At 38.8% G+C, this 15102-nt stretch overlaps 1 protein-coding gene across 2 annotated transcripts in view; it reads right to left on the bottom strand.

Annotated features, from left to right (window-relative positions):
- Nucleotides 1-387: 387 nt before the first annotated feature.
- Nucleotides 388-15102, bottom strand: part of AJAP1 (adherens junctions associated protein 1) — a 261099-nt gene continuing 246384 nt past the window's right edge. The window contains exon 5 of one of the 2 annotated variants that reach the window (XM_072608676.1): nucleotides 388-967. In XM_072608676.1, coding sequence (XP_072464777.1) covers nucleotides 946-967 — 22 coding nt within the window. In that variant the 3' untranslated portion in view covers nucleotides 388-945. The remainder of the gene's footprint in view (nucleotides 968-15102) is intronic. The other variant, XR_011966967.1, reaches the window with a different exon arrangement.

Genomic DNA, 15102 nt, shown 5'->3' with positions numbered 1-15102 from the left:
CCAAATAACTACAATAGAAAAAATAGAACCAGGACACTCTCCTTCTGATCATCTATAGTGGCAGCTGCTAAGAACACATTTACGAAGAGTGCTCCAGAATGTTCACTAAGGCTTGTCCCTTGGAGTTGATGGTGATAGAATAATGGGTCTTTAGAAGAATACTGCTCACTAGTGGAAATGTTTCTAAATGGTCATATATATGTTTGTGTGAATATATATGTATATAGATATATGTTGGAGAGGCAAGCTGCCGAAGTAAAAAACACCAGTTTATTTAGTCCATACTAAGCATGTTAAATAAATCAGATTCTGTAACCCATGACACATTTTTTCTTTAAAAAGGAACATTTAAGAGCTTCAAAAATTGCTACAGTACAAAAAGGTGTCTTTGTGTGTGTGTGTGTGTGTATGTATTTATATATTTATATATGTATATTAACCAGAAATATTGACTGTCTCAGAAGAGAAACCCCCAACCCTGTTTTCTGTAATATTTCTATGTGTAATTAACTTAGCTTCATGTTTGAAACAAAATCTTTCAGCTCAGTACATGGCACGTAATGGTGTTATTGGCACAGGTTCAGAATCATTGTCCAAATCCATATCTCCAGGAGGTCCATCTTGTCCTTGATACTTGTCTCTTTTTCCTCCTTATGTCTTCAGAGGATCATTTTTTCCTTTTATTTCTGGAAACTTTTCTCTTCTTCCCCCCAAAAAAATTTCTTGGGGACAATGAAGGTTGCCTATAGGCACGTTCAGTTTTTTTCTTTTTTTATTATAAAAATATATTTGGCCTATAGAGTTCTGCTCCATGAGTTCTCCACTGGCAAACAGAAATGGTAGGTTTGGGGACACTCTCCCCTATTTTTAGTCTTAGGGCTTTTGTGTTTTTTTTTCATTTTTTGATTTTTTAAATTTTTTTTTTGTTTTTTTGTTTTTGTTTTTTTACAGGTTCACCAACGGAATCCTGCATGGAAAGAAAAAAAAACAGAGATTAAATGGCAGCAGATGAATGGACAAATCAGTCTATTCAAGTCATTTCAATTCAATCAACATTAAAGACTTGCTATCTGAAGGACACTCTTTTAGGTAGTTTGGAAACAAAGAAAAGCTAAGCAATTCTTGCCATCAAGGATCTTCTACTGTACTATTAACAGTTTTAGCTGTCATCTCTTACATTAGGCTTTTCCTTTTCAGGGTTAGTTATTAGTATTGAAGTTTCATTGTATTTACCCTATCTATACATTGTATCTGTTGATCTGTAAATATGTTATATCTCCTTAATTCCCACCTCAGTAAAATATAAGTTCTCTGAGGGAAAGAATTATTTTTTCTCTATACTGCCAGTACCTGCAACAGTGACTTGCACATGCTGAATGCTTAATATATATCTGTTGAATTGAATTGTTTCATTTCTATGTGATCTTGGGTCTGTCTGTTATCTCAGTCACGCTCTCCCACATTCAAGTCCCCCAATTTTCCTTCCCTGCTTTTAGACCCCCCTTTTCCACAGGCTTTTATGAGTTAACTCCCAATGCTCAAAAACAGTTGACTGGTTCTCAAAAGAAATGTGAATGCTTAGCAACTCAACTGGCATGAAGCCTTAGTCTAGGCATATGTTAATAACAGTAACTCTATCTTTAACTTCAAAGGTCTGAATTTGTGTGTGAAAGCATGCCCAGAACTACTGCCCATATTATTTCATTAATTATTGAATTCAGTGTGAATGCCATACTATTTGCCTGTTGTATATTAGCCTCTTCATAACATTCATTTTTCCCTCCATGATCTTCACCATCTCCTATGAAGAGAGACCACATCTCCTATGAAGAGAGATACATTCTCTGGTATCTGGTTGGAAACTGAGTCCATTTTTACCATTTAGTCATCTGTGACTTTCCTGAAGCTTAGGACTTGGGAGAGATTAATGACTTACATTAGAAAACTCATATCCTATATCTCTCTGAGAGGTGATCTTGCTGAAGAAAAGATCATTGGAATCACAAATATGTCTGGGTCAGGTCAGTTGGCAACCACAGACTTTTTCTTTAAAGGACTGGCAAAGCACATTCAGCTCATATCCTCTAGAGTATGTACCTCAGGTAAAAAGGAGGGGAGGGACTGAAAGCAACTAAATCTGGGGGCTTAGAATGGGAATTAGAAAGTTGAGGGAATATGTCCTAGTAAGACAGCAAAGGATAGCAGTCCTATGTCTTGAATATTTCTTACCACATCACCATAAACATACAAATAAAGATGAGATTACCTGAAATATACTGCATCAACCAAGTTATCAAGGCCAAAGTTACACAATATTTGCTCTCCACACTCAGTGCTAAGATTACAACAATATCCCTGAAGATTCATTTTTTATTTCTTTTACTCTGTTCTTCCTCTTGGTTGAAATGGCTTTCACTTGGCCATCCTTAGCAACTATACACTCATAAACACAGACTAATAGATGTTGAGACATCTATTCATAAAATCAGGAACACAGGGAGAAAAGCACAATAATCCCTAAATGAAGGAAAGTAAATCAGTGATTTGGCAATCTGAATAGTCTGAAGGCTACCCTCTTTAATTCAAATTCATGGCATTGTCTTAATAGACCAAGAAATTCTCAGGTCTAGCTCAAAGAAATGCTTAAACCCTAGTTAGGTTTAATTATGGTACCACAATGACTTAGGGTTAGATTTTTGTAATGGGGCGGTTTGAAGAAGAAATCAATAGGATTCTGGGTGAGATGGGAAGAGAGAGTTAGAATAACCATTGTTTTTAAAGCACATGGCTTAATATGTTTGTTTATATACTTATCCTTTAAGATAACATCATAAGATTAATATAAGATCCTGAAGTGCCCCTCCCACCAAGAAGGCTTCTCTGATTGACAAAACAAAAGTGAATTGTTCCCTTAGGCTCCACCTTAGAGCAAGCAAAGACCTCCCCGGTTCAGACTAAGGGCTTAGCATCTCAATGAACTACTCTTTGTGTCTTCTGTCTCTAAAAAGCACTTTCTCCTGATGCCCATAAGTTATCAGTTTAAAGCTGAAGCTTATTGGCTTAATGTTTATGCCTGATTGCCTCATGTTTTACATATTTGGGGTTTACAGCAACCTATCTACTAACCCTGTACACCCTGTAAAGTTTGTGGACTTTCTTTAATTTGTGTTAAAGAAAGTGCCATCTACAATCAGGAAGAATTTTTTTGTTTGTTTATTTGTTTTGTTTTTTGGTGAAGAGCTAAAATGTTTACTGTAAAGGGTCATGATAACCCTCTAACACGTTCCCCAATACATTAAAAAGTGATAGAGGTGCCAAAGGGCAATGTCTTATCCTAGCATTACCATTCAGTGAAGGACTGAGCCAGGATTTACATACTCATAACATCAGGAATGTCTCAGTTCTGAATCTGACCAGTGCTGCCCAATCATGTGTCCTGTGCTTGATAAGATCACCTTAAATGGGGCCACCCACTGCATAAAGTTATAAGGAAAAAAGAACCAGATTAGGAACTAGAGAATCTGAGTTCAAGTACCAGTTCTGCCACTAGCTATATTATGTTAGATAAGTCTTGTCCTTTCCCTGGACTTTAATAATTCTATCGCAAAAATGAGAAGGTTGGTCTAAATGGAATCTAAAGTCCGTATCAACTCTAGTATTCTGTGTTCTAAGGTCATTACCAGAAATTCTATGTTCTCAGGTCTGTTTTGTTTTTTTTTTCCCTGCCATTTTATGCCTTAAGGTCCCTTCCAGTTGAGGCAGCTAACTGGCATGGTAAATACAGGGCTGGCCTCGGAATCAGAAAGACATATGTTCAAATCCAACCTCAGACACTTACTAACTACGTGACCCTGGGCAAATCAATTCACCTCTGTTTGCCTCAGTTTTCTCAACCATAAAATAGGGACAAAAATAACACAATAACAGGGTTGTTGTGAGATCAAATGAAATAATATTTATAAAGTGCTTAGTGCTTGGCACATAGTAGGTGTTATATACATTCTTATTCTCTTCTCTTCAGATATTCTGTCTTCTAAATGAAGCCTCCCAGCTCTGAGATTCTGTGCTCCAAGGTCTATTCCAGCTCTTAAGTTTGATGTTCTGAGGCGCCTTTCAGCTCTGGTAATCTATGCTTTCCACTTTCTCCTTACTCTGTTATGTTATATTTAAAGGTCCCTTCCAGGTCGAACATTCTCTATTCTAAGGTCTGGATCTCTAGTTTTGCTATTTTTGTTGCTGCTGCAGTTACTGACATCTTAAGGTCCCTTCCAGTTCTGAAACCTAACCAATATAACCAGTGGCAGAGTAGATAAACTACTGTTCCTAGCCTGCGGGGATTCACAAAGAGTAATATGACTGAAAATGAACTTGATTTGCCTTTCCTTTCCCTACCTAGTATGTTCCCCTTGTCCTCCATTGTACTCTGGGCAGCTAGGTGGTGCAGTGGATACAGCACCAGTGCAGGAGTCAGGAAGACCTGAGTTCAAACCTCACCTCACTCACTTGACACTCACTAGCTTTGTGACCTTGGGCAAGTCACCTAACCCCAGTTGCCTCATCCTGGGTCATCTCCAGTCATCCTGATAAATATCTGGCCACTGGATTCAGATGGCTCTGGAGGAGAAGTGCACAGCCCTCCTGCACAGCCCTCCCTCACTCAAAACAAAGTCAAGTGCAAATCATATCATTTCTCTGATGACATGGTCTTCTTTAGGCAATGAAGGATAAACACATACCATTGTACTCCATTATTTTATACATCTCCAACATTCATCACTCAACATTTGCTAAACTACAGGGAAAGAGCCAGGGAGCCACTGAGCTGGAATATGCCTCCTTCTCTGGCTCTCCAACTATCTCATGTCATAATGGGGAGAAATCCTGGCCAAGCTCCAGGAGAGATATACCATTTCCTGAGGTAGGGACCCTGGGTTACATTTTGAGCTCTGATACTTCATACCAGCATAACTCTAAGCAAATCACTCCCATTCACTGGTCCTTAGTTTCTCATCTATAAAATGAGGGGCATGGAAAGTAATCTAGATTTAGAATCAAAAGACTTCTTTTCAAATCTCAGTCCTGTTAGCTACTACCAATGTGGCCTTTGACAAATTAAATGGTTCACCTCTCTAGGGCTCAATTTCCTACTCTCAAAATGAAGTCAAATTAGATAACTCCAAGGTAACCTACAGCTTAAAATCTGAGATCTTATGCTTGTCCTTAAAGAAAGGCTGAAGTTCAGTCTCCAGGTTAGCTTCTTAAGCCTGGAAGGGGAAGGAGAAGGAGAAGGCAGGTGCAAGAAGAAAAGGAGGAAGAGGAGGAAGAGAGGGAGAAAGAAGGGATGAAAAGAAAGAAGGAAGGAAGGAAGAAGGGAAGAGAAATAAATATTTTAAGTACCTGCTATGTGTCAAATAATGTGTTTTAATTTAAGGGAATATATATTTTTAAAGTACCTTTTATGTGTCAGGCAGTATGCTTTAAACATTATCTCATTTGGTCCTCACAATGACTTTGTGAGAGAGCTACTATTATGTCCATTTTACAGATGAGAAAACTGAAGTCAAGTGACTTGCCCAGGATAATACACCTAATAAATGGCTGAAATAAGATTTGAACTCTGGTCTTATTGACTCCAAGTCTAGCACTCCATCCCCAATTCCACCTAGCTTTCCAGTGGAGAAAGCATCTATGGTGGTACTTGGTCTCAGAGTCAAGAAAATCTGGGTTTAAATTCTGCCTCTAGCAGTATTAACTGGTAGTCTTAGACATCTCCCTTAAAAGTTCAGTGCCTGAGGCAATTCTCTAAAACACTAAGTCAGAGCTGAGTAACTGAGTAACTTATCTGCATCAATGGAGGCAGTTTCCAAACTAAAGTTTCCTACTCTGATAAAGTCACAGGTCTGGCCAAACCAAAGCAACCACATAACCTCTCATTTGATAACATCTGTATGAGTCAGAAAACACAATATGAGCAGATCTTGTTGGAGCTACCAGCTTTTCTCTAAGTACTTGAACAACCTTGAAGAACTCAACTCTCTTTAATATGGTAAGAATGATTACTGTATTTAGAGGACCATGGGTTAGCTAATATCTCATCCCCTTATTACCTATGTGCCTTTAGAAAACCACTTACTTTTTCTGAACCTCAGTTTTCTCATCTGTAAAATGAGGGATTGGATGAGATGGCCTCCAAGGTCCCTTTGAGCTCAGGTTCTGTGACTCTAGGTTTTCCATCACCAAATTTGCCACCGAATGGGCTGTGTGTGTGTGTATTCCTCTTTCATTGCCGAAGAAGACCATGCCATCAGAGAAATGATGACGTGATTTACATTTGACTTTGTTTTGAGTGAGGGAGGGAGGTGCAGGTCGCCAGCCTCACTTCTCCTCCAGAGCCATCTGAATTGAACGACCAGATATTCATCAGGATGACTGGAGATGACCCAGGATGAGGCAATTGGGGTTAAGTGACTTGCCCAAGGTCACACAGCTAGTGAGTGTCAAGTGTCTGAGGTGAGATTTGAACTCAGATCCTCCTGACTCTGGCACTGGTGCTCTATCCACTGCACCACCTAGCTGCCCCCAAATAGGCATATATAATGAGAGGAAGAGAGCTGAAGTTTTAAAAGTCTGTGAAATCCAGTAGGAAGTTGAGCTAATCATTTATGTTTGTTGTTGTTTATGTTAAGTCATTTCAGTTGTGCTTGAATCTTTGTGATCCCATTTGGGGTTTTCTTGGCAAAGACACTGAAGCAGTTTGCCATTTTCTTGTACAGCTCATTTTACAGATGAGGAAACTGAGTCAAACAAGGTGAAGTGACTTGCCCAGAGTTACACAGCTAGTAAGTGTGTGAAACCAAATTTGAATTCAGGTCTTACTGACTTCAGTCTCAGTGCTCTACACACTGAGTCACTTGGCTTCCTCAAAAGACTAACAATTGAAATCCTTTCATCCCCTCTCCCACCTGCTCCTGGTGGTCATTCAAGATCCCTTTTGTCTTTCCAAAAGGCAGGGTATTCATTGCCAATACCAATCAGGGGCTAGTGTTAATATCTGCCATCTTCCTCAAAAAACCTAGTATGTATAAATGGGAGTCATCTAAGAGTGTCACATCAGGTGGAATGTGAAAGACAGGTGGAGCACAGGCATGTTCTAAGTGTTTCAAAGCCTTGTTTCTTATAGGATCAAAGCAACAAGATGGTGTCATCACAGACTGTTAAATCATCATTAAAAATGCATTTATGGAGGCTTAATGGCAATGGGAGAAATAAATTTCTCCTTCAGCTCTTAAACATTAATTAAATGTTTTAGTTTTAATTGGAATTTGTTTAAGGGACAATAAGTATCCTAGTAAATCTAAGCAGTGTCTCTGCAAGTCTTCTATTAACGCTCATGCCCAGGCATCGTTCAGGGGAATCAGAGACCACAGAGCGTCCAGATTCTCTCATTCCGGTAAATGATAAACTGCATGTCAGAAACACACCAACTGAATCTTTAAACATTTATCAAGGACTAACAAAGCTGTTTGCATAGATTTCCCTGGTTTATTTCCATAAGAAAAGAAAAGAAAATGAAAGTATGACAGAATTGAACTACTCTGCTTTTCCCAGTAATATATTATGTCTCTTGTTCAGTACAACACTTTCATGGTCTAGAGAAAAGATCCCCAGGCTGAGGGATCAAGAGGTCTGCGTTTCTACTCAACTCTGTCACTGACAGTGCATAATATCAGGCAAATCATCTAAAAACTAGATCTCACTCAGAATGTCCCTTGTCTCTAAAACAGGTTTTTTTAAATAAATCTCTGATGCTATCAACAAAGTAACCCCTCCTATAGTGGATATAGCATCTCACAATGTCCTTTAATAACAAAGGAGGTTCTCTGGTCCATTTCTTTTGCAAATTTTCCAGCAGAGCTTCACCCAATGTACTGGAGGACTTCCTTTAGAGTTCATGACATTCAATAGATACTAATGGTGTACATAAACTGTGCATACATTATTCCTTGCTCTCAATGCATGCTAACAGACAAAATGGGTAAACCATAGGAATAATGCCTAGCAATCTTTGAAGAAAATGGATAATGGGAGCATTTTTCTAGCAAGTAAAGGTGAACAAAAATCTAATAGGTTGCCTTGAGAGGAGGTAGTGAATTCTGCCTCACTGGAGAGTATTCAACCAAAAACTTGATGATTACTTGTTAGGGATTTTAAAATGAAGAATTGCTCTTGGGTAGAATTGCTCACTGATCTCTGAGGTCATTCTTCTCAAATTTTATTATTTACTTAAAAACCTAACCCAAAGTTGCATTTTTGTATACTCTTAGAATGAAGTCCTCCATGGACAGAGCATTTGAGGGTGGGGAGAAGTCAGAGTGATCATGCAGTCCAAGTCATAACTGAAATAGAATGCTTACTGCAATATATATGACAAGGGATCATCCAGCCTTTGCTTTCCATTTTCACCTGATGCAGCTTAGTCTGCTTCTGGGCATCCCTAATAATGCTAGCCAGAGCTAAAGAGATCTTAAGATCATCTAATCCAGGGATTCTTAACCCTTAACCCTTAACCCTCTGTGGATAAATTTCAGAGACTTACAAATTAAAAAGAGAAGAAAAAATCTATCCATTTTTCACTAGCCTCAAACTGAAAATTAATATTTCCTATAATTACAAATGTAAATAAATACATAAATAAGATATTATTTGTAGAGTAGTTTGAAATCTTTAAGGCATGACATAAATGGTAATCATCATCATCATCATCACCATCGTTAACCATTTACACAACAAAAGTTTATTCCACAAAGAGGTCCAAGAACAGACTACTAAAGAGGTCCATAATACAACAAAAGGGTTAAGGATCCATGAAGAGTGCAATCAGTATCCAAACAATAACCTCTGGAATGTATCTGAGAAATGGTCATCCAACCTTTACTTAAAGTATCCCACTTGGGAGTAGGAGCTAGCTAAATCCATGCAATTTATTTCACTGTCAGACAACTATCATTTGTAAAACTCTCTCTCCCCCATGTTTCTGCCTTGCCCCCTCATCAAGCATAATTCTGTGCCTTAATGATTTCTACACATTGTTCTTAGTCATGGCATCTGTGGTCAAACCGAATGAGTTTATTCAACAATTCTATTTCTGCTAAGTCTTCTCTAGGTTAGACATTCCTAGTTCTCTTAATCGGATCTCAAATAGAATGGACTTGGTGATTATCTACAATGCTGATTGCCCTCCTCTGGTTCTGTGTAGTTATGAGAGATTTTTCCTCCCTCATTATGAATGGATGGTGAGGAGCACTTTTCCTCTGAGGTTCTAAAAGGGGGAGTTTATAGTCTTTGGGAGTAAAGTTACAATGAATTTCAACTCAACTGTAGGTTGCCTTTAGAAACTAAAGTGATTTGCCCTCCTATCTCAGTTCATATAAGGAGTCACAAATTCATGCCCTCACAACTTCCCAAATTTGACTCTAAACAAATAGTCCCTTCCAGCCTCAGACACTTACTAGATGTGTGACCCTAGTTATTCCTTGCCTCCTTCTTCTCTCTGCCTCATTTTCCTCATCTGTAAAATGGAGATCGTGATAGCACTTACCTCCTAGGATTATTGTGAGGATCAAATGAGATAATGTGTAAAGCACTTTGAAAACCTTAAAGTGCTATAAAAATATAGCAGTAGTAGTGGCAGTAGTATTGCCATCATTATCATCATCATCATCATCATCATCATTATCATCACTATAATTCTCTCCCTCTCTCTCTCTCTCTCTCACACACACACACACACACACACACACACACACACACACACACACACCCTCCCTATTAAGAATGCCCATTTTCAATGATCACTGTGACAATGTATGTTCTTATGGTCAGCCTAGTAAGGACTCTTGCTAAACTTAGCTAAATGGCCTTCAGACAACGGACTATAGACAATCCATCATCAGGCCCATGGGAAAACAGTATCTGCAACTATATAGGCTGGATTTCTGAATAACCTTTGATGAAAGTAGAAGCCTTTGTTTCATCAGGATTCCCTCATGTTGATTCCATAGGTCAACGAATGTGAAAATGTTAACTTAGGTTGGGTCTCTACCATGAAGTCCATACGAGGCATGCAACATTGGATCAAACTTTTGGAAGTGGAAACTTTATATCATTTATTCATGGGCATTAATGGTTCTAATGGAGGAAGACCATGTTTTTTTCCCTACTCAAACAGATATTTACCCTTAGCTGTGGAGTTGATATATCTTTAGCTGTAATATAAATCTCTTCAAAGAACATGCTACAAGGGCTCTTTGAAAGATGTTTTCATTCCTTGCCTCTACCATATGATGTTTCAAGATTTTAATCAGGGTTTGGACTCAGTCCAACTCTGACTGTCTGAATGGGATTCTGTCTGGCCTGCTTGTCAGTGCAGGCCTCACAAGTGCTGGGGTTCCTTGGGAGTCAGCCCAATATGGCAAGCCTTTGATAAACTTTGTTTTTGCTTTGGCTCAGGGAGGGCTTGGGTGGAGTTCATTCAGCAGGACCCAGCGTGTTGGTGTTTTGGGGTCCCGTGCACCCCAGATGACCTCATGTGGTTCCCAGACCTCAACACTATCTCAGATTGAGCACAGATAGTCTGCATGAACATTTGGGGTGAATACTCTAAATTTGTGCATCCTGCATTTCCTTTGAGCTATTTCAATTGTGCTTTGCTCATAGAATGCAGCACCTTTTCTGAGGTGGGCATGCCATGATAAGTAGTCCTGTGCCAGTGTCTCCCATGTCACACAATCAATTTGTTGAGCTCTGGAAGCCATGTGAGGTTTGGGGTGCTTGGAACCCCAGGGTGCTGGCATGCTGGGTCTTTTCAAACAGGTTCAACTTGGCACTTCTTCCAGCCAAGGCAGAATGGAGTTTGTTGGGGGTTCACCATGTTGGGTTGACTCTTGAGGAGCCTAGGCATTTGTGACACTTGTATTGGTGGGCGGGCTGGATGGAGTCTCAGCTGGAGGGAGTCTGAACTGGATTGAATCTGAGCACAGAGACCTAGTTACAGCAAAGGAAAGAGCACAAAGGACAAGGGCTAGAGACAGAGAACATGTTCAGTTCTTGGCTGTTGACATGACCAGGAAAAGACCAGGGAGTATCTTTCCAGGGCACTGTCTTGGAGGAAGCCCAACCATTTGGGCAGTGGGGAAACCTGCTTTCATTGCCACAAGGAGGGTCACTGGTCCAAAGAGTGCCCCCTCCAGGGTGCCCTTACCTCAGGGAGCTTCAGGAATCAAAGTCTGTGGAACCATGCCCATGTGACCAGAAGGGACAGTGGAGGAAGGATTGTCCCCAAGACTGGAAAAATGGTGGAGCCACCTCCAATACCCTGTACTCCAGTCTTCTCATGACTTGGGACAACAGGTAAGTCTGGGGCTTGGCACCACTCCCTCTTTCTCCACCTCTCTTGACAAGCCCTCGGCAAAAACTGAGGCTGAAGAAGACTTGAGTCTAATTCATTCAGCAGGACTCATCATGTCGGTATTTTGGAGTCCCCAGCACCCTGAACCCCAATAAATTCCAAAGTTCTTGAGAGAGACTTATGAGAATGTCCTTGCATTGCCTCTTCTGACCACCATGTGATCACCTGCCCCATATTATATCTCCTTTGACCAAGAATCTCTTCCACCAGGCTATTTCCCAAAGTGAAATGGCCTTTCTGGAATTTCTATTCCACTTCTAAAACCAAACCAACAACTGAGGAATTCTATCATTGTTCCAGCTACTGTAATCTCTTTTTCTGGGAATGTACATTTTCAGGAATTCTGCTCTTTAGCCAATTGGGAAACACATTTGCTAAAGAAATTCCCTTTCTCTGGAGAGAAAGTCAGACATTTGAACTCTCAAATGTGTAGTTTTTCAAGAGGCTGCCCAAGAAATCTCCAACTAGTAGGATATACCTGGGAACATGCTACTGAAAAAGTCCCCTAACTCTAACTAGGAAGCAGTGGTTCAGGAGGTGCTCTTGGGTATGTTAGTACCACCTATGGAGAGAGATATGTACAAAGTTCCCAAGCAAAGGCTTACATTTTGTCTCTGACACATTTTACTGATATGATCTTGGCCAAGTGCTTCAAATTCTCTGGGTTTCATTTTCTCCATCTATAAAATTAAAGAGGTTAACTAAATGGCCTCTCAGATATCTTTTAGCTTTAATGAATAGTCCTATGACTACAGTAAACAGATCAAAGTGATCAAGGAACTCCTCTGATCAAAAGTTTATTGAGCTAATAACAATAAAAATAATATATAGAAGACAAATGGAAATAATCACGAGAATAGAAATAATTCACATTCCTCTAGGATAGGGCTTCCCAATCTTGTATGCATGCATCCAAAGGGGAACAGGAGAAGTTTGTTAAGGAAATATAGGAAAAATATGTAAAAATTTTTATTATCCAATTGGAATATTTCACGATGTTTTAATACCACTCATTGTTACTCATTTCTGTGAACAAGGAATCTCAGCCTTATTTTCAATCAAATTCAAATTGCAAAAGAAAAGATAATGAACATTTTAAGTGGATGACTCAGAAACTAAACAAAGAGTAAAACTGTTGGTTGAAAGAAATGATTTTAATCAGCAAAACTTTTTTGAATATTAAATCTCTCATAATCAGTCTTGGGAGTGAATGGCTATCACCAAGCAAATGAGAAAAAAGGCAGCAAGGTGTATTGGAGAGAGGATTGTACTTGGGACACCTAGTTAAAGATATGAATTCAAATCTAGCCCTTGGCGCTCACTGATTTCTTTTGTAAAAGTAATTACTCTCCCAACTGAGATTGCAAGTGCATAATTTAGTATCTTTTAATCATATAACTAGAGCTTGAAAGGATCTCAAAGTCGGTTCATTTTACAGATGAGGAAAATGAGACCCAGAAGGGTAAGGATCCTCTCTTTTCCTCTGTTTCCTCAAGTATAAGATGAAAATATTGAATGTGATGACCTTTATGGTCACTTCTGTCTCTAAAACTACACCTGAATGATCTTCCTATTGTTTTTCTTTTTTTTTTTTAATGATATATACCTCTGAGAGGTAAAATTGCCCATTTACATTCTGCACTAGTCAGATCATATGATGTGAAAAGGTGAAATCACAGTACTTTACACATGGTCTACTTAGGGCAAAATGAAGTGGACTCACAGCCATCTTGATTTTGGAAACTATTCTGAATGAGACCATAATCTCTCAAACAGACAGTTATGTAGGTGAAAAGTCCCTTTTTTATGCTTTGTACCCTAAGTCTGAAACTCAAAGAGTCATAGATGTAGAGTTGGAAGGGAATTTAGAGGTAACTGAGTCCAACCCGCTTCATTTTACATATGGGGAAACTAAGTTACAGAGAATTAAATGAGTTACCAAGGACCAACAAGCAGGTAAATGTCTATGGTGATATTCTTAATACAGATCTTATTTTTTAATTCTAAGTTCAACATTCTATTCATTATACCATTTTGGAAAGGGTAAGGGAAAATACAGCATTCATTCCATCATTAAATGCCTTATTCCAGGTTGTTCAAAAAATCTTAGTCCACTGGGACTAAGACTGTTGAACATCCTTCATTTAAAAGAGGAATCTGCAATCTCATTGCCTCAATGAGTCATTCCCTCTACTTTCATACATTGAAACCTCTTTCATACTACTCTAGCTATTTAGTGAGGTACTGTAACAACAAAAATCACCTAGTACCCAGCCTTTTCTTGATGAGACTCTCTGCGATGCTTTACATGACACCGCTCGTCAAGTGACTTAAGCCTGGTAAAATACACCAGAATTTGAATTTCATTATTAGACCCTTTGAAAATCCAGGATCACCTACAAGGTATGCTGTCACCTATAAGTCAACCAAGAAGGACTTTGCCAGAGATCTTATTAGAAATCCAGTTTGGAGTACAAAAGTTCATGGTGCCCTGAATCTAGAATTAGAAATGATCTTGGTGCTCATTTGTTCCAGTGGTATCAAATTCAAATAGAAATGAATCATTGTCTCCAGACATATTGAGTTAGAAAACCACAAAACATCATTATCTTTGCTACATTTTTATTTGTTTTGTTAAACATTTTCCAATTATGTTTTAATCTGGTTCAGGATTTAAGAATTTAGCAATCCAAATTTGACATCTCTGATTTAGTCCAATTTTTTTACTTTACCTATGAGGAAACTGAGACTCAGAGAAGTTAAATGAGTTGGATCCAGGATTTGAACTTAGGTCCTCTGACTACAGATCAAATATTCTTTCCATTGTATCCTGTTCCTTGATTACATCATGAAGAACTTATTTTCCAACTTCCCAGGATAAAAAAAAAGAGGGGTACCTGAGACAGAGCAGGAAACTTTCTCCCTTTTTTCTCATAGATATAGAAAATACAGGCATGTCTTCTTTGCGGTCAGATGAGCAGACTATGCCTGAGAGACTTGTTTTAGCTTGAGCATGAAAAAAGTGGGAGTATCCAAAGGAGAGGAAGGAGACACATGATTGAAAGAGGTTTGGATTTGGAATCAGATGGCCAGAGGAGACAGGTGAACCAGAAGAACTGTGAAATATCCCCTTCTTTACTTCTACCCCTTGGACTCTTGGATTTCCTTTTCAGACTTAGTTCAAGGGCCAACTTCTACATGAAGAGATCACTGATATCCCTGTTCATGTTTGGGATAGAGATTTGTTCCTGCAGTCACAAAGACAGAGGTTCAAATTTTGCCTCAGACTCTTATTAATTGTGCAACACTGGGCAAATCACTTGACCTCTGTCTGCCTCAGTTTCCTCACTTGTAAAATGGAAATAATAATACTGATCTCCTTGGGCATTGTGATGATATAATGAAATAGTATTTGTCAATTGCTTTGCAAACCTTAAAATAATATGTAAATATTATTATTATTATTTTCCTCCCTTCCATAACTGTCTTGTATTCATTCATTTTGTTTAATTTATGCATAATGTTGCACACCCACACCCACATGAATATATGCTTCTTGCAGCCAGGCACTCACATTTTTATCTTGTATCTCTGGTCCTAAACAGTTAATAAATACTTGTTGATTCATTGATTCA

Source organism: Notamacropus eugenii, chromosome 5 (genome assembly GCF_028372415.1).
Source record: "Notamacropus eugenii isolate mMacEug1 chromosome 5, mMacEug1.pri_v2, whole genome shotgun sequence".
NCBI classification, from domain to species: Eukaryota; Metazoa; Chordata; class Mammalia; order Diprotodontia; family Macropodidae; genus Notamacropus; species Notamacropus eugenii.
This window is presented reverse-complemented; position numbering and strand designations above follow the sequence as displayed.